The sequence below is a fragment of the Tamandua tetradactyla genome, chromosome 15 (genome assembly GCF_023851605.1).
Source record: "Tamandua tetradactyla isolate mTamTet1 chromosome 15, mTamTet1.pri, whole genome shotgun sequence".
Taxonomy (NCBI): Eukaryota; Metazoa; Chordata; class Mammalia; order Pilosa; family Myrmecophagidae; genus Tamandua; species Tamandua tetradactyla.
In genome coordinates this window covers 33308783-33328969 of record NC_135341.1, presented here as the reverse complement: position 1 = coordinate 33328969, position 20187 = coordinate 33308783, and the positions used below count along the sequence as shown (strand labels likewise).

The 20187-nt window shown below is 37.8% G+C and overlaps 1 protein-coding gene across 23 annotated transcripts in view; it reads right to left on the bottom strand.

The window, feature by feature from the left end:
- PBRM1 (polybromo 1) overlaps window positions 1-20187 on the bottom strand; it is a 155042-nt gene that overhangs the window by 4997 nt on the left and 129858 nt on the right. For 13 of the 23 annotated variants that reach the window (XM_077129025.1, XM_077129023.1, XM_077129026.1 and 10 more), the window contains 5 exons: window positions 10851-11034; window positions 10079-10289; window positions 9243-9444; window positions 5708-5872; window positions 2221-2376 (listed from right to left, as the gene is read on the bottom strand). In XM_077129025.1, coding sequence (XP_076985140.1) covers window positions 2221-2376; window positions 5708-5872; window positions 9243-9444; window positions 10079-10289; window positions 10851-11034 — 918 coding nt within the window. The remainder of the gene's footprint in view (window positions 1-2220; window positions 2377-5707; window positions 5873-9242; window positions 9445-10078; window positions 10290-10850; window positions 11035-20187) is intronic. The other 10 variants (XR_013162739.1, XM_077129034.1, XM_077129035.1 and 7 more) reach the window with 2 other exon arrangements.

The following is a 20187-nucleotide window of genomic DNA, read 5'->3' as shown; positions in this document are numbered from 1 at the left end:
AGCTGATAATAATGGGATGCCCTAACTTTAGTGTTTGAGGCTATTTTTATCCCTGGATCATTCATTTGCTATGTTGATAAAGCAGATAGGCAAGGATCCAGACCATTAAAAACTAACAAAACCCAGAGAATTTTTAAAAGATTAAATAAGTCATGTTGGCTGTGTAGAAGGATTGAGAGGAACTAATTTTATATCCTATAGCTCCTCTGGATTCAAAATACTGGTATTTTGTCCAAACAGAGGCAGTCCACTGTGCTAAGGTCCAGAACTGCTAAATGACACTTATCAGACATCCTCTTACATGATAGAGAGAAAGTAAGTAGAAACAAGCTTTCTGTTTATAAAGCAGGGGTTTTTATACTCCAAATAACTAGAAGGGTATTGGGACCACCATGGGCTCCTGATTATTTGTGAATAAAGAAAGAGGTTGTGGTGGGTAAGCTGTTGCTCCAGCAACATATTAACTTCCATTCTCCCACGATACATCAACCTGAGACCCCAAAATACAATGGGTCCCTCTAGGTTGCCTAGAGCAATACTTCGCAGGGCACTACAAACAAATCAGTTATCCCTTCTGCTTTCTGTTTACAAATGCCAGGCCAAGATGAAGCTGATGAGAAAGTGAACTGAGTCACTGAGTACCTCACTGAATCCTCTTCAAAGCCCAGTCAGACATGTGTGTGCATAGGCACTAAAGAGGGTGGGGGTGGGAGTCTTTCCTGCCTCCTTGGCTAGGACCAGTTATGTGGTGCTTCCTTCAAATGCAACTTAGAATCTGAAGGGGGCAAGGAGGACAGGTATATGCAACACCCATCAAAAGACAATGCTCCCTGGAGTACCACTGCCTTAGAGGTGGCTCCCAACAAGTATTATATGCACTTAGAAGGTGTCAACTCCAACCTGGTCTTACTGACTGAGATACTCTGTGCCAGTATAAGAGGACACAGTCTTAGGCCAATTCTATCTACCTCATGTGAACACCATTTTATGACTGACTCCTGCTGTGGCAGCACCCTGCACACAGACCACTATTTCCTTTGTTTTCAAAATGAAGCCCCCACCCTCACAAACATTTCTTCCTCTCAACACATCTGGAGCACACAGTACTGCAGAGTTACGGCCATTCACTAAACAACATTTACAAAGTATACAGCAGGCATCGCCAGGCCAGGCCAGTAGGTTCTTTTTCATCCTGCACACTGATGGGCCCACCCTCCGAAGCATCATTTGGAACTCTGTATAATCAGCAGTTCTAACGCTGGCATAAGCAAATCTGACAAGCTTCCACATTTTATTACTTGGGCCAAGCCCTTAGCTGATGTTTAAAATAATGGACCAAATGCTATCCCAAGTCATCTAAGGTCATATTTTTTCTAACTAGATTATAGCTAAGAGTCAGTACTTTTGCATATGGGCCATTATGGGAACCTGTGATTTTCGTAAGTTTTCTTTAATCTTTCAACTTGTTTATTCACTATAAAGTGAAACTGAATACAGCTATTTCTGGATTCCATTTATATGTCTCTACATGAAATGACTTCTGAGCTTCTGTTGACAAACCAGTGTCTACAATTATTGGGTGGGCTATGCTGTTCTTTAAAATATTATGTCACCTTCCCAAGGGAATTCAGATACAGAACACTAATACAGTGCAATTTTTTCCCCCTGCCTTTTGTTCCTAAGACAGGCTGACCAGCGGATTTCTGAAGAGTTCTATGTTAGCAATCTCCACGATCCCCTTTAGAAGGGCTGCTTGAGGAGTAGGAGATGGGGTAGGGACTATACATAGAACCTGTGAGATAAGAACTACACTACAGGAAGAAATGTAACTAAGAGCAAAAAGTACTTTTATATGTGACTTTGTACAAGCAAGTTGAGAAACTTCATTTACTGATAAGAGGGCATAGCCTTCCAGCATGTTTGGTTTTTTAAGCACATGTCAAAACGCATGAGTGATTACAGAGTATGTCTCTCGCCCCTTGTTCTGCTGAGTCTGCCCTCTGCCATGTGTCCTGCGCTGCTGCCAGGCAGCCAGTTGCACAAGGACCCAGGTGCTGGACCATCTGCTAGGATAGGAACTACTGCTGACATTCCTGGGATTCTCAGTGAGGGAAGGCCTGGCCGCGATGGGCAGCAGGTACTTCCTGGAGAAACTGGCTGATGGAGGAAGAAGAGAACATGAAGATGAGATTAATGAATGAATGAGGATGAAGTTCTTACCCGGTGGTGGGATGCCTGGGAGGCCAGGCACACCTGGCGGAAGATGGTGGGGTGGAAGCCCCCCAGGGTGAAGTGGCTGCATGCTGCCCATGCTAACAAGGCCATCAACTGGGCCCTGCAAAGGTGGAAGGCCTGGCGGATAGCCACCCATCATGCCTTGAAGGACACAATAAATTTCAGACATGCATCATTAACATGCAACACGAACTAATTAATAACAAACCCCCCACATGCACTACCAATGAATAAAGCACCCTTAGTATTGCATGATAAAATAGCAATTAGTGCAATTATTTTGTTGCAATAATGAACAAAATAAAGTTACAAACATGAAAAACATTTCTGGATAAATTAGTACTTAGTACATTATTACTTGCAGTTATTTTTCCTTGGATAAATATGCTGCATGTTTTCAGTTAACTGATAAAGAGGAGTTCCAGTAACAGCCTTTCCAAGGTTATGATTATTGTAAGCTGTTCAAATAGAGTGATCAGTTCTGCCGACTGCTTTTCTAATTGAACAGTATAAACCCCATCATTCCACTCTGCCCATACTCATATGCCTATCATGGGTACACAAGAGGGGAAATCGGAATGGAGGGAAATGAGGCGCACAGTCCTGATCAGAAAGCATGGTTCTCCAGCTTGTGGACACAAATTTCTCAAGACTTCCACATCCTCCCCTTCAAGCCCCACCTCTGCTGGAAAGAATGGATCAAGTTCAGGCTTGAGCTGGGGAACAGCTTCTAAGAGCCATGACAAGGAATGAAGTTTCATCTTTATATTTCAAAATGTGACAAAATAAAGACAAAATCTAAATCCTCCCAAGCCAACCAAAGCCCAGGTCACTCGGCACCTGTACACAGACCTTAAGGAAGAACAGCTGGAGAATCAGGCTCTGCTGACATGAGAAAATGCCAATTGTCACCACTGTCTCCAAGTTCATAAATATCCTCATATAAACCTTCAGTTAACAAGGAGCATTTTAATTGAGGTCCAGAACTTCTGTGAACAGAGGCTTTTATTCCTTTATTTTCAAAACCCATCTTCACATAACAAAATATTTTCTGCTGGCTAGGGAAGAGTTTTAGGAAACAAATACTTTGGCAAAAAGGAACGAAAATAAGAAAATAATTTCAAAATGTCAAGGACTCACCTATCAAAAGACCTTTAAAGCCACATGACATTTTTTTAAACAAGAAAAACAACTTGACTTTTCTACGATTTGTGATGATCACAATGAACAAAAACACAAGGCTTCTCCTGAAATGGAATTACCTCTGGTCATAGCTTTTCATACAAAGGAAGGGTTGAGGGAGACTCTGTCCAAACACTGGTGCCAAACCTCATTTTAATAAATACTCTTTGTAAACAGACTCTGGGGGAATGCAGAAGACTCCAGATTCTGAGAATTTTACTGTTTTGACTTTGCCTGAATAATTATTTGAAAAGTATTTCTTTATAAAAGTTAAATATCTTTTAAAGCACTGAAAATTCTGAGATTGATTCAGCCGGTTTCATTAGTCATACCTAAGCAGACTGAAAAACTTAAGATTACACAAACCAACGAAACAAATTTTAAATGGCAGTATCACTTTACATGAAATGGGATTATTCATTTTAAACACTAGAGTTCAGAGAGTAAAAACTACTTTTGAACAAACACAATCATCTTAAACATGAGGAGATCCAATGCACCAAACTACCTTTTAACTACTCCACCAAGTAAACTTTAAGGGATAAGTAGGTGGGAATTTAAAAATGTTAGGAGGCTTTGCTTTCAATTACAAAAGCCCATCTGAACGCAGCCTTCACGGGCTGTGGTTGAGGAAATGATGAAGAACTGAAAGACATGATATTTGTCTTCATTAAACTGTACTTTGACATTTATTATCCCAGTCACATGTGTTCAAATGAGCTTTAATGCTTGTAAGCAAAGCTGGTCTCGGACAGCAACAAGGCTAAGACTTGGACCCTATATAATCTGTAAGCCCGTGAAAAATCATCCTTTTAGCTGCAAAGTTCCTATTGAGGACCAAAGACTGTTTTACCATAAAGAATGCTTGTCCTTTACTCCAAGGGCCCAGATGCCTGGGCAGCACACTGTCCAGAATAGAGCCGGGGCTTTCTAGAGAGTACCCACCCTCCTCATCCATCAGAGCACTACGATGTTATTCCCCAACAGGGAGCTAAAATGCTGCAGCTGCTGTTTTTAATGTTTTTAGCTGTTTGTATTTGTTTTGTTAATGTGTCCTTAGGCCTTTTAAGTCAAGGGCACTGTGCTACAATATAACACATCAAATAGAACAAAAGATGTCAATGAGGGAATTCTAACTTTCAAAGTCCCCATGTTCAAGGCCTGATTTCTAGAAACTCTGGAACCCTATTAACCAAAATGGGCCATGGAATAGAGCAGGCGATTATAAGACTGGTTAGATCAACATCAGTTACACTGAAAGTACTGAAAGTCATGATTCAGACGTGCTTTGGCGAGTGCAACTGCTGAGCTCAGCGATAGTGCATTTGAGAACTTGCCACCACAAAAGTTAGGAGCGACAATAGAAAATTTATCTTACGCTATTCTTAAGCAGCAAAAACAAAAACAGCATCCTAACAAGACTGCCTTGAAGAACACTGTCTTGAACTCCCTGTGAAAGAGGTCAAACTGCTTGCTTAAGAAGAAACAGGTGGCTTGTAATGACCTCATCGGGCTTGGAGAGGTCACAAAGGTATGAACCAAGAGGCAGTCTGGTTTGCAGGCTTCTCATTGGAGACATGTCAGACAAGGTATCAAATTCAAGAAGAGCCCAATCAGCTATGGCTACCAGAACCAGAGACAACACACACAAGCAAACCACATTCATCATTTTCTTTTTTTCAAATATGTGACTGGGATACTAACAGAAAATGCAGTTTAATGTAATTAAATAGAAAAGCATTACAGAGTGGGCACAATGAATTGAATTAGGAATTGTGTTCCATTTTGCAGTCATGCACATTGATGACCAAGAAAGGATTTACAATTTGCTGTCAAAAATCCTTTTAAATGGTCAATCTATAAAGGATGGCTGCAGCAGAACAAGGCAAACTGAATACTGGAATGAGACAGGAGAATCAACATCACCTGATGACTAGTTTTATGTTTTTCTTGGGAGGTACCCTAGAATAGAACTCAGGGTCTTTTTATATTTTCTGCTATATTGCTCTATCAAGAGCAGTCTGAGGTAGAGAACATCGCCAGACTATGCCCACAGCCAGGGAAGAGCTGCTCCCTACCAGCTCCCCAGGTTTGGGCCCAGGGCCCATTTCTGGGGGAGAGGGGAGGCATTGCCCATATGGGAAAGGCGATAAAGGACAACATGGATGACTTCCAACTTTGAATCTGTCATAAGAAAAGGCTAGAGACTGTGGCCTACTCCTCATTGGAGAAAAAAAAATGAAGGAATTTCTTAAAGTGGAAAAAAAATGGTCTTAGCTCCTGTTTTTACCTGCAACAGGTGTCAACTGCTGATTGAGCATCCCCATTGGTGTTGGTGGTGGCACCACCCCCATGAGAGCCCCCACAGGGGTGCCTGCTCGGGGAGAAGCACTCGGCTGCTGTTGCTGTGCTGCTCGCTCTCTCTCCTGCTGCTCAGCAACTTTAGCTGCCCGCTCTGTAAAGGCATTTCAGATTTTCAATTCTGTTTTTAACCCAGGAATTCAAAATACCATCCATTGCATTCAACAGGACTAGTAAAAACACAGGCAACAGTTCTGTCTCAATGGAAGGAACAGTAGATGACTAGTCTCAACACAGGAGGAGTCGGGCCGATTTCACTTGGTAACCTAGAATCCAGCTTTCCTATCCCATCTTGAGAACTTGTCTGCAAAGATTTCAAGAATGTTAAGACTGCAACACACATTCAGAAAGCACAGGTTTTATTTAAACACGTCACCAGCGTAACCAACGTGGTTAATCTCATGAGGCGCCCTGAAGATGAGAAGCACTACCATTATTCTAGTATTAACAGCATTACAGATTACTTATAATTTCAACATGAAGCAATTCCATGGCCCATTATAATTTTTGGCACAACTGTTACTTACAATATTTTCCTGATTCCTTGCCCTAAATTTTACTAAGATTTGAGGACTCTTGTTGTTAGTGTTAAGGGGTTTAGCAGCTGAAGAAAATTAACTCTGTAAGGGAAAAGTAGCTCACTGCCTCCTCCACAAAGTTTTAGGGAAAATAAACAGCTAATTTCTACAGTCAAATGAAGGAAAGAGGTCATGTTTAATAAACCCCAAGGGTAAAAAATGCATGATACTCCAGGATACAATCATCAGAAGCAGGGAATTATATATGCACATATATAGCAATGGACAATGTACTGAAAGAACCAGGTTTCCTAAGACTGAACAGTTCAATAATGACCATAAATCATCCTCAATCAGCAAAAATTCCAGACTCCACACTTACTTCATCCAAAATGTAAGAGCAATATTTGCTTATGCAAGTTCTGTGGCTGTTAAACACACCCTGCTACATTTTTCACTCCCTGAGCTAATCTGTCTGTACCTCCAGATCCAGCAGCCCCAGTGATCATGTTCCCAGTCTTTCTGGGAGCTAAGAGGCTGGACCCTTACTAAAGAACTGTAGAAATGTTGTATTTCCAAAGCTCCTACAAAACAGGGCTTACTTTACTTCACAATTCATAAATAGGGACTCCACTCCACTTTTTCACATGGTCAAACGGAGATTGGGAGACAGGTAGTGACTTGTCCAAAGATACGGAGAACCAGTAACCTGTGGCCCTGACTCATGATATTACACTTCAACTGCCACACATTAACCCTCCAAGATGGAATTCAAAAAGCTATTACTGATCTGAGGAGGTGGGGGGAAATAGCTCAAGGTCACATGGCTTTAAAGAAAATAAAAAAGCAACAGCTCCAGTCCTGTAATGTAAGATGTGAAGTCAAGCAAGTCAAAGCTTCCTTCTGGGTATGACAGAGTTGCTTGCCTGCATAGATTTATCATCATTCACTAATACTGTCCCAATTCAGAAATCCTCTGTACAATGAGTGTGAGGGACAAAGGCCATTTGAACAACCTATTTCCTTGAGCTAGCAGTTAAAAAAAAATACATTGATGACCTAGACGTCTACATTAAATTCTAGCATTTTCATTACACAAATTGCACAGTAAAATGTAATTTCATTTACAGAATGAAGTTGAAAAAAACAGAAAAGTGCAAGGCTGTGGACTGAATGTTGGGCTGGCTACCTGTCGGTTTTATCTGAGTAGAGTCCTATCAGGGAATTACCTTGAAAAAACAGAATTTTTAACTAAGTTGGCCAAACTCCAAACTTTGGGTTTTGAATTCAATGGGTCAGGACCCTAAAAGTTCAGATTTTGTGTCTCAGGCAGACAACCGAGGCTGAGTAATATAAATCACGTTCACCAAATCCTCACTGAATTTTACAGCGTCTTCTTTCAATATGGGGGAGTTATCATTTCTCCCTGTCTTCAGCCCTGCCCCAAGTATTTTTACATTTACATTATCTCCAAATACATTTATTTCTCCTATTCATACCCTAAATGACCAGTCACCCATACTGGCTTCATTTGCCTTGAAACAGGCCTTACACCCATATTAGTTAATTTCTAACACTCTTCCAACTGATTTGGTATGTTTGGTCTTAACTTTGATAAGGTCAGAAATATCAAGACTTTCCAAAGTTCTACATGCTATGGATTTGACTAGGGTTTCTCAAAGAATGTTCTACAAAATAGAATATTAATGGGTATTATACAAATACCTAGTTAAGTTTTAGAAAATGCCATGTAATTGAAAAAAGAGGTTTCTTTCTTATAGGTTTTAGAGACATTAATATAGGAATATGCATTATAAGTTTCCAAAAAGAAAGAGTTTGGAGTGCATATCAAACTAGTTTCTCCAAAAAATATTTTTGGGCTGAGCAGCTCATAGGATTAAGGTTCTTTAGAAATCTTTGGGGAAACCTGTCACATAATTTTACAATAATCAATTGGAACACAAGTGAAAGGAATAAACACCACTTTTTTTTTTTTTTTTAAAAAGAGTCTATGGAGTTTATGTTTAAGGAGGTTCATAAACTTTAATAAAGGGGGGCAGCCTTAATTTTTTTTTTTATGTTTGCTGAAAAATAATAGATTTAAACCCAGCCAAGCACAATGGTTGTGCACTGTAGAAAGGAAAGACCTAAACCTACAAATTTAACTCATAGATATAATTCCAAATAGAAAATGTACAGACCCAAGGTAAATAGTCCTGCCTAATCTAACAGTTAACACTCATTTCTTTATTAAAGTCATCCCTGATATTTTAAAAATAAAACAAAAAATTCTCTCAAGCATTTATCACTAATGGCTAAGAACCACAAAATTCCTGGGTGACAGCTCATTGCCCAAAGCGATTTCACTGTAGAATAAAAGAAAAGTATAGGCCACTGAGCTTTATCGGAAACCCCAAATGTCTTACAAGTAGCTATAATGCAAATACAGCACAGGTTGGGACTAGTCTAGGAAATAAGTGCTTTAGCCAAGCTTCTGTTGGGAGTTAAACTACAGCTTATCAAGAACTGTAATAGAAGGTCACTGATTTTAAAGGCCCCTTTGAGATAAATATTAATCAAAATTATATATATTTTTCAAAATTATATTTAACATCATTGTACAACCATTCCCCAGCTCAATAAATGTGTGCTTACAGGGCTCAATGAAAGAAGAAAATCATGCAATTTTTAAACAGCAAAATATTTCTGTTTGAACAATTTGGGAGGTGAGGGAACACCAGGATCAGAGGTCAAGTCAGAGCCAGCGCTCTGCTGTAAGGACAAGGCTGGCATCCAACTGCTTGATGGGTGCCATGTGGGACAGTCCCCAAAACAAAAATCAAGTGCAAGTGGTAAGAATAAGAGAGTAAAACCTGTCTATGCACGTGCATTCCTTAATACACCCCTTGCCTAGAAAGCCTAGAGTTGTGCCTAGTTTCAATTTACCTTCATATTCTGCTTTTTTGGCTGTCTCCAGGTTTCTCCACTCTGTCCCCACAAGTCTGCTGAGTTCCCCAAAAGAGTAGTCTGGGTGCTGGGCCTTAATCACAGCTCTCATCTCACTGCTGAACAGGATGTAGCCACTCATGTTGATTTTTCTCTTGGAGCCTTCTTTCTTTGCACTGCCCTTGGCAGACTTTGGAGTAGACTGTAAGACAGAAAGCTCTTATAGTGCATCAGAATACTGTATTTGATTAACTGTTGTAAGTTTCTTGAGCCAGGAACATATGATTCAATAGCTACTGCTATACAGACATGTTGGGCTGACTATTTTCTTGGTCAAAACACCTCTTCCTTGCCTCTTACCATGTAAGAAATAAATGAAAGTTTCACTGGATTCCATGACTACAATCTGTTATGGTGACCTCACAATTAAGTCTTGGCAAAATTCTGAATGAGATAAAAATACCAACATAGTTCACTTCAAACAAAAGATGGGACTCTAAAGAATGGGTGATGAAAAAGTGGACAAAAAGGGGGGGGGGCAATAAAAGCTAAAGAGTAACAGAGCGATGCCATTCTTTATTACTTTTCTTCATCACAAGGCAGTGAGGAGCCTTGTAACTAAACTTACCACTAAAAACAGCTATTTATGACATTAGAAAAAAATAGTACACTTTAAATTATTAACGGCATTGGGAAAGAAAAAATATATATCTGTCCCTGCTGAATTCAAGGTTGAGGCTCACATATGTAAGGACTGGATGTCTCATTTCTTTGGATGGGTAATGCTGCAGACCAAAGTGGGAATAAGACAAGTAATAGGAACGTATCACCTTCACCTGTGGGGGAGTGTAGGGCATGAGGTCCAGCTCACTGGCCAGGGGAGTCTGAAGTTGAGGTAGAGAAGGAGGTTCAATGACTTCACTATCCTCTTCTCCCATCTCTTCAATATCATCATCTCCACCTTCTAACTCGGCAAATTTAGCTTCTAGTAACTGGATCTTCTTTTCCAGCAAAGGTGAGGGCTCTTTCTGAGGAACAATTGGTTTTCTAAAAGGTGTGGAAAAAAAAAATCACCTAATGCCATTCTAGGATTGGTCAGAAAGCAATGTTTTGCTTAATGTTTACAAATGACTTGGTACAATCAGCCAACATCCACTCTATAGGTGCAAGGGAATGAATTTATATGTTTATTTATGAAGTCACAACTACTTAGAGATGCTAATTTTTAAAGGATTCTGCTGAATACCCACAAAAGCAATAGGTTTAAAGGTGGGATCTAGTTACCTAAATATAGTGAGAAGAGTTTTCACAATCTGTGCAACACTGTAATCTTGTCACAGACAGGAAAGGGGCTGGGATTACCTATTTCTGCCACCATTCTACAATTACTGGAGTCCAACTTGGGGCACTGTTATCATCTCTCAAGAGATTATGAGGGTTTTCCTTCAACTTTTAACAAAATTAATCAATATTTCCTATTTAAAAAGCATACTGCTCAAGTTTAAGATCTATTTTTTAAAAAAACACACCAAGGACTCTACTATTTTGATATCAGTTTTACTATTAAGAGCTGAAATGCTTTTTCTTTCTCAGTTTCTCAAGATTCACCTGAAATAATAAATTTCATCATCTACCACTTTAGCTGACAGGGAAAACCTCTTCAGTCCTTTGAATTTCTTCATTTGCTTGTCACTCTCATTGTAGCGGCTCTCACAAAGCAGAATGTCATTTTCTGGTATTTCAGTTGGCCTGCAGGAGAGGAAGTCCTTGAATGATAACACAGCACACTTTCCTGAAAGAACAAATAGAGAAATTAAAGGAGAACTGTTAAAAATTTTTTTTTGTTATTTAAAAAATAAATATAGTCACATGATTCAAAATTCAAAAGATACAAAAAGGTATACACTGGCATAAGGATAGACATACAAATCAATGGGATAGAATCTAGTCTAGAAATAAACCCATACAGTTTAAATGATTTTCAACAAGGGTACCAAGACCATTCAATGGGTAGAGATCAGTCTCTTCAAAATGATTCTGGGACAACTGGCTATCCATATGTAAAAGAAGTTGGACCCCTATTTCATATGATATATAAAAATCAAGTCAAAATGGACCAAAGACCTAAATGTAAGAGCTAAAACTATGAAGCATTTAGGAGAAAACAGAGTGTAAATCTTTGTGACCTTGGATTTGGTAATGGTTTCTTAAATGTGACACCAATACCACAAATACCTTCTAGCCTCCAATGTTCTGGAGCAGCTAGAAGAAAAACCTGAGATGATGATGTAGAAGCCCATGACAAACTCTGGGATCTGTTCTATAACTACTTGTTGAAGAGTGCTTTGAAAACTACTGCTTTTTTCTTCCTTACTTTGTATATATGTTATATTATACAATAAAAATAAAAAAAAATCTAAACAAAATAAAAAAACTACAAGTAACCAAAGAAGATAAAGATAAGTTGGACTTCATCAAAATTAAACACTCTTGTGCTTTGAAGGACACTATCAAGAAAGTGAAAACAGGGCGGGCCGCGGTGGCTCAGCGGGCAAAGTGCTTGCCTGCTATGCCGGAGGACCTCGGTTCGATTCCCGGCCCCAGCCCATGTAACAAATACGGAGAAACAGAATACAATAAAAACAAGAAAATGTTTCCCTTTCTTCCTTCCTTCCTTCCTTCTATCCTTCCTTCCTTCTCTCTGTCTTTCCTTTAAAAAAAAAAAAAAAAAAAAAAAAAAAAAAAAAAAAAAAAAAAGAAAGTGAAAACACAATGCATAGAAGAGAAAATATTTTAAGACCATGTATCCGATAAGAGTCTAATAACCACAATATATAAAGAACTCTTACAACTCAACAACAAAAAAGACAAACAAGAAGATATACAAATGGCCAATAAGCACTTTCTGAAAAGAAGCTCATCATCGCTAGTCATTAGAGAAATGCAAATCAAAATAATAATGAGATATGAGATACCATTTCATTCACTACGATCGTAAAATTAAAAAAAACATACACACATACACAAAAAAATTTGTGTTATACAGGATGGGGAGAAATTGGAACTATGGTGTACACTGCTGGTGGGAATCTAAAACGGTGTGGAAAACAGTCTGAATTCCTCAAAAAGTTAAACATAGAGTTACTGTATTAGTTGCACTCTTAGATGTGTAACTAAAAGAATTAAAAACTTATGTCTACATGAAAACATATACAGAAATGGACACAGCAGCATTATTCATAGTAACCCAAATGTGGAAACTTTTTTAGCCAATAAAAGGAATGAAGTACTAATAAACATACAACAAGGATGGACCTTGAAAACATTATGCTAAGTGAAAGAAGCCAGCCATGAAGGACTACATATTGTATAATTTCATTCATGTGATACCTCCAGAATAGGCAAAGAGAAACAAGTAGATAAGTGTTTGCCTGAGGCAGGGGAATAGGGGAAATGAGAAACTATTTACTACTGGCTTTGTTTTTGGGGTAATGACAATTCTGCTGGAATTAAACAGTGGTGATAATTGCATAACCTTATTAATATACTAGAAACCACTGCATTGTACATTTTAAGAGCATGAAATTTATGGTATATGAATTATATTTTAAAAAAGGGGAAAAGTTTTGCCATACTACATTCCTTAGCTACCCACTATCTGAAGGTAACCAATGTTGCATGTTCTTCTGAGACTATTTTAAAAACATATATATAGCTAAACAGATATATATTTTGCCCCCAGCCTCTGTTTTAAAAACACAAATGGTAGCATACCACAAATACTGTTTTGTACTTATATGTCACACAAAAAATAAATATCAGTGATCCCAACTAACACAGTGCCCTTGTTTGTATAAATACACTATATTTATTCAACTAGTACCAATTAATGGAGTTTTAGGTCCAAATTTATCCTCTCCTATTGAAGTAAAACAATGCTGAAATAAATAATTTAAGACATATCAATTTCCTTTTTTGTAGTGTCTTTATCTGGTTTTGATATTAGAGTGATGGTTGCTTCAGAAAATGAAATAGGTAGTGTTCCTTTTTCCTCTTCCTTTTTTGGAAGAGTTTGAGCAGGATTGGTGTTAGCTATTTTTGGAATGTCTGATAAAATACCCCTGGGCTGTTCTTTCTTTTTTATTGTAAAAATACCTCATATACAAAGCAAAGAAAAAGCAGTAATTTTCTTTTTTTCTTTATTTATTATTATTTTTTTCTTTTTACATGGGCAGGCACCGGGAATTGAACCTGGGTCCTCTGGCATGGCAGGCAAGCATTCTTGCCTGCTGAGCCACTGTGGCCCGCCCAGCAGCAATTTTCAAAGCACACTTCAACAGGTAGTTACAGAATAGATCCAAGAGTTTGTCATGGGTTTCCATTCCACCACTTCAGACTTTTCCTTCTAGTTGCTCCCAAACACTGGAGGCCAGAAAGAATATTAATATACGGATTCAGAAGCCATAGAGTTTGTTAAATCCTGTTTTCTCTGTTATAACTATCCTTTTTATTTTTTTAATTTTTAACTTTTTTTACTGTATAACATATATACAAAGCAAAGAAATAAAAAAGCAATAATTTTCAAAGCATTCTTCAACAAGTAGTTACAGGACAGATCCCAGAGGTTGTTATGGGCTACCATATGGTCCTTTCATAATTTTTCTTCTAGCTGCTCCAGAATATAGGAAGCTAGAGTGCTTAAATATTTTTTATCATCACAATCAATGTTTTTTCCTTCTTTTTTTGTGAAAACTAACATGTATACAAAAAAGCTATAAATTTCAAAGTGTAGCACCACAATCAGTTGTAAAACATATTTCAGAGTTTGATATGGGTTACAATTTCACAATTTTAGGTTTTTACTTCTAGCTGCTCTAAAATACTGGAGACTAAAAGAGATATCAATTTAATGATTCAGCATTCATATTCATTTGCTAAATCCTATCTTTTTTTCCATATAATCATTCCATTCTTGTTAAATAATCAATAACTCACACTATCATCACATAGTTGTATATTCATCATCATGATCATTTCTTAGAACATCTGCATCAATTCAGAAAAATCAAAAAAAGAAAACAGAAAAAAATTCATACATACCATACCCATTACCCCTTCCCTTCACCGAACATCAGCATTTCAATCTACTAACTTTATTTTAACATTTGTTCCCATTGTTTATTTATTTTTAATCCATATGTTTTACTTGTCCAACGATAAGGTAGACAAAAGGAGCATCAGACATGAGTCACATTGCAACAGTCATATCATGATACAACTATCTTCAAGAAACATGGCCACTGGAGCACAGCTCCACATTTTCAGGCAGTTCCGCCCAGCCTCTCCATTACATCTTAACTAAACAGGTGATATCTATTTAATGTGTAAGAATAACCTCCAGGATAACCTCTTGACTCTGTCTGGAATCTCTCAGTCACTGACACCTTATTTTGTCTCATTTCACTCTATTCCCCTTTGGTCGAGAAGATTTTCTCAATCACTTGATGCTGAGTTCCAACTCATTCTAGGATTTCTGTCTCATGTTGCCAGGAAGGTCCACACCCCTGGGAGTCATGTCCCACGTAGAGAGGGGGGAGGGCAGTGAGTTTGTTTGCTGTGTCGGCCGAGAGAGAGAGGCCACATCTGAGCAACAGAAGAGGATCTCTTGAGGGTGACTCTTAGGCCTAATTTTAAGTAGGTTTAAATCCTTTGCGGGATTAAGTTTCATATGAACAAACCCCAAGATTGGAGGCGCGGCCTATTGCTTTGGCTGTCCCCACTGCCTGTGAGAATATCAAGAATTCTCCACTTGGGGAAGCTGAAATTTCCCCCTTTCTCACCGTTACTTCTAGGGGATTCGGCAAATAATTCCCTATCCACTGTTCAAATCGATGTGGAATTTATCTGGGTACCACTCTGGACAAACCTACAAAATTTCATGCCCTACGTAAGGTTCCAAGTACTATGGTGGTCAATTAAGTTGTTCACATAAGTTATATTAGGAAATGCCTAGTCAAAATATAAATTTTGTATGAAATAAACATTTTTTGCTTGCCTCACACATATGTCAAAATTTTTAAATATTAATAACCATCTATTTTCAACATCCTGTATTACTTACATACCTTTGTACTTCCTCATGCAGAAACATTTTTAAATTTGCACATTTAGTCACTATCATTATACACTCTAGGCATTCCTAGATTATACCATCTCAGTCTTTATTGTCTATCTTTCTTTCTGATTTCATTTGTGCACCCAGGCCTCCTCCTTCTATCATTCTCACATTCAGCTTCATTCAGTGACCTAACATTATTGTATTACAGTTAGGTAGTATTGTGCTATCCATTCTGAATTTTTACAATCAGTCCTGTTGTACAATCTGTATCCCTTGAGCTCCAATTACCCAATATGTACCCTATTTCTATCTCCTGATGGTCTCTGCTACCAACTGAAATTCTCCAAGTTCATTCGCTAATGTCAGTTTATATCAGTGAGACCACACAGTATTTGTCCTTTTGTTTCTGGCTAATCTCACTCAGCATAATGTCCTTAAGGTACATCCATGCTGTTACATACTTCATGACTTTATTCTGTTTTACAGCTGCATAATATTCCATTGTATTATGTATATACCAAAGCTTGCTTAGCCACTCGTCTGTTGATGGACATTTTGGCTGTTTCGAACTCTTGGCAATTGTAAATAATGCTGCTATAAACATTGGTGCGCAAATGTCCGTTTGTGTTTTTGCCCTCATGTCCTCTGAGTAGATACATAGCAATGGTAGTGCCGGATCATATGACAATTCTATACTTGGCTTCCTGAGGAACTGCCACACTGCCTTCCACAGTGGTTGTACCATTTGACATTCCCACCAACAGTGGTAAGTGTGCCTCTTTCTCCACATCCTCTCCAGCACTTGTCGTTTTCTGTTTTATTGATAATGGTCATTCTGGTGGGTGGAAGATGATATCTCATTGTGGTTTTGATTTGTATTTCCCTAATACCCAGGGAAGTTGAGCATCTTTTCATGTGCCTTTTAGCCATTTGTATTTCCTCTTCTGAGAAGTGACTGTTCAAGTCTTTTTCCCATTTTGTAATTGGGTTGCCTGTCTTGTTGTTGTTCAGTTGAACAATCTCTTTATATATTCTGGATACTAGACCTTTATCTGATATATCATTATCAAATATTATCTCCCATTGAGTAGGCTGCCTTTTTACTTTCTCGACAAAGATCTTTGATGCACAAAAGTGTTTAATTTTGAGGAACTCCCATTTCTTTCTTTCTTTCTTCAATGCTCATGCTTTGGGTGTAAGGTCTAGGAAAACGCCTCCTCTTATAAAATTAATAAGATATTTCCCTAGATTTTCTTCTAAAAGTTTTATGGTCTTAGATCAAATGTTTAGGTCTTTGATTCATTTTGAGTTAATTTTTGTATAGGGTGTGAGATATGGATCCTCTTTCATTCTTTTGCATGTGGATATCCAGTTCTCTAGGCACCATATACTGAAGAGCCTCTGTTCTGTCCCAGGTGAGTTGGCTTGACTGTCTTATCAAACATCAACTGTCCATACATGACACGGTCTATATCTGAACACTCTACTTGATTCCATTGGTCAGTATATCTATCTTTATGCCAGTACCATGCTGTTTTGACCACTGTAGCTTTATAATATGCCTTAAAGTCAGGTAGCGTGCGGCCTCCAACTTCATTTTCCTTTCAGGATATTTTTAGCTATTCGGGGCACTCAGCCCTTACAGATAAATTAGGTTATTGGTTTTTCTACTGCTGAAAAGAAACTTTTTGGGATTTTAATTGGTATTGAATTGAATCTATAAATCGATTAGGTAGTACTGACATCTTAACTGTATTTAGTCTTTCAATCCATGAACACGGTATGCCTCTCCATTTATTAGGTCTTCTGTGATTTCTTTTGACAATTTCTGTAGTTTTCTTCGTATAAGGTCTTTTGTATCTTTAGTTAAATTTATTCCTAAATATTTTATTCTTTAGGTTGCAATTGTAAATGGAATTTTTTCTTGATTTCCCCCTCAGGTTGTTCATTACTAGTGTATAGAAACACTACAGATTTTTGAGTGTTGATCTTGTAACCTGCCATTTTGCTGTACTCATTTATTAGCTCTAGTAGTTTTGCTGTGGATTTTTGGGGGTTTTTGACATATAGTATCATATCATCTGCAAACTGAGAGTTTTACTTCTTCCTTTCCAATATGGATGCCTTGTATTTCTTTTTCTTGTCTAATTGCTCTGGCTAGAACTTCCAACACAATGTTGAATAATAGTGGTGATAGTGGATATCCTTGTCTTGTTCCTGATCTTAGGGGGAAAGTTTTCAGTTTTTCCCTGTTGAGGATGATATTAGCTGTGGGTTTTTCATATATTCCCTTTATTATGTTGAGGAAGTTCCCTTCTATTTCTATCCTTTGAAGTGTTTTCAACAGGAAAGGATGTTGAATCTTGTCAAATGTCTTTTCTGCATCAATTGAGATGATCATGGGGTTTTTCTGCTTTGATTTGTCGATATGGGATATTACATTAATTGATTTCCTTATGTTGAACCATCCTTGCATACCTGGGATGACTCCTACTTGGTCATGATGTATAATTCTTTTAATATGTTGCTGGATTCGATTTGCTAGAATTTTGTTGAGAATTTTTACATCTATATTCATTAGAGAGATTGGTCTGTAGTTTCCTTGTTTAGTAATATCTTTGCCTGGTTTTGGTATGAGGGTGATGTTGGCTTCATAGAATGAATTAGGTAGCTTTCCCTCCACTTCAGTTTTTTTGAAGAGTTTGAGCAGGGTTGGTAATTCTTTCTGGAATGTTTGGTAGAATTCACATGTGAAGCCGTCTGGTCCTGGAATTTTCTTTTTGGGAAGCTTTTTTAATGACTGATTCAATTTCTTTACTTGTGATTGGTTTGCTGAGGTCATCTATTTCTTCTTGAGTCAAAGCTGGTTGTTCATGCCTTTCTAGGAAGTTGTCCATTTCATCAACATTGTTGTATTTATTGGCATAAAGTTGTTCATAGTATCCTGTTATTACCTCCTTTATTTCTGTGGGGTCAGTGGTTATGTCTCCTCTTCCATTTCTGAACTTATTTATTTGCATCCTCTCTTTTCTTCTTTTTGTCAATCTTGCTAAGGGCCCATCAATCTTACTGATTTTCTCATAGAACGAACTTCTGGTTTTATTGATTTTCTCAATTGTTTTCATGTTCTCAATTTCATTTATTTCTGCTCTAATCTTTGTTATTTCTTCCTTTTGCTTGCTTTGGGGTTAGTTTGCTGTTCTTTCTCCAGTTCTTCCAAGTGGACAGTTAATTCCTCGATTTTTGCCCTTTCTTCTTTTTTGATAAAGGCATTTAGGGCAATAAATTTCCCTCTTAGCACTGCCTTTGCTGCATCCCATAAGTTCTGGTATGTTGTGTTTTCATTTTCATTTGCCTCAAGATATTTACTGATTTCTCTTGTAATTTCTTCCTTGACCCACTGGTTGTTTAAGAGTGTGTTGTTGAGCCTCCACATATTTGTGAATTTTCTGGCGCTTTACCTATTATTGATTTCCAACTTCATTCCCATATGATCTGAGAAAGTGTTTTGTATGATTTCAATCTTTTTAAATTTGTTGACACTTGCTTTGTGACCCAGCATACGGTCTATCTTTGAGAATGATCCATGAGCACTTGAGAAAAAGGTGTCTCCTGCTGTTGTGGGGTATAATGATCAATATATATCTGTAAATAAGTCTAGCTCATTTATTGTGTTACTCAGATTCTCTGTTTCTTTATTGATCCTCTGTCTAGATGTTCTGTCCATTGATGAGAGTGGGGAATTGAAGTCTCCAACTATTATGGTAGATGTGTCTATTTTTCTTTTCAGTGTTTTCAGTGTGTGCCACATGTATTTTGTACCATTCTGGTTCAGTGCATAAATATTTATGATTGTTATGTCTTCATGCTGAATTGTTCCTTTTATTAATACATAGTGTCCTTCTTTGTCTCTTTTAAATGTTTTACATTTGAAGTCTAATTTGCTGGATATTAGTGTAGCTACTCCTGCTCTCTTCTGATTTTATTTGCATGGGATATCTTTTCCTAACCTTTCACTTTCAGCCTCTGTTTATTCTTGGGCCTAAGATGTGTTTTCTGTAGACAGCATACAGATGGGTCCTGTTCTATGATCCATTCTGCTAGTCTATGTTTTTTGATTGGGGATTTTAATTCATTAACATTTAGTGGTATTACCATAAGGGCAGCACTTTCTTCTACCATTTTGCCTTTTGGATTTTATATGTCATATCTAATTTTTCTTCTTTTTACCTTCACTGACAGTCTTCATTTCTATACTCTTCTCCACGTCTCTCTCTCCTGTCATTTCTTGTCTGTCTCTACTGTTTCCTTTAATATTTGTAGCAGAGCTGGTCTCTTGGTCACAAATTCTCTCAGTGAATTTTTGTCTGAAAATGTTTTAATTTACCCCTCATTTTTTAAGTACAGTTTTGTTGGATATAGAATTCTTGGTTGGTAGTTGTCTTTCAGTATCTTAATTATATCATCCCAGTGTCTTCTCACCTCCATGGTTTCTGCTGAGAGACCTACACATAGCCTTATTGGGCTTCCCTTGTATGTGATGGATTGCTTTTCTCTTGCTGCTTTCAAGATTCTCTCTTTCTCTTTGACCTCCGACATTCTGATTAGTAAGTATCTTGGAGAACGATAATTTGGATCTATTCTCTTTGGGGTACGCTGCATTTCTTGGATGTATTATTTAAAGTCTCTCATAAGGGTTGGGAAATTTTCAGTGATAACTTCCTCCATTAGTTTTTCTCCTCCTTTTCCCTTCTCTTCTCCTTCTGGAACACCCACAACACGTATATTCATGCGCTGTATGCTATCATTCAATTCCCCGAGTCCCTG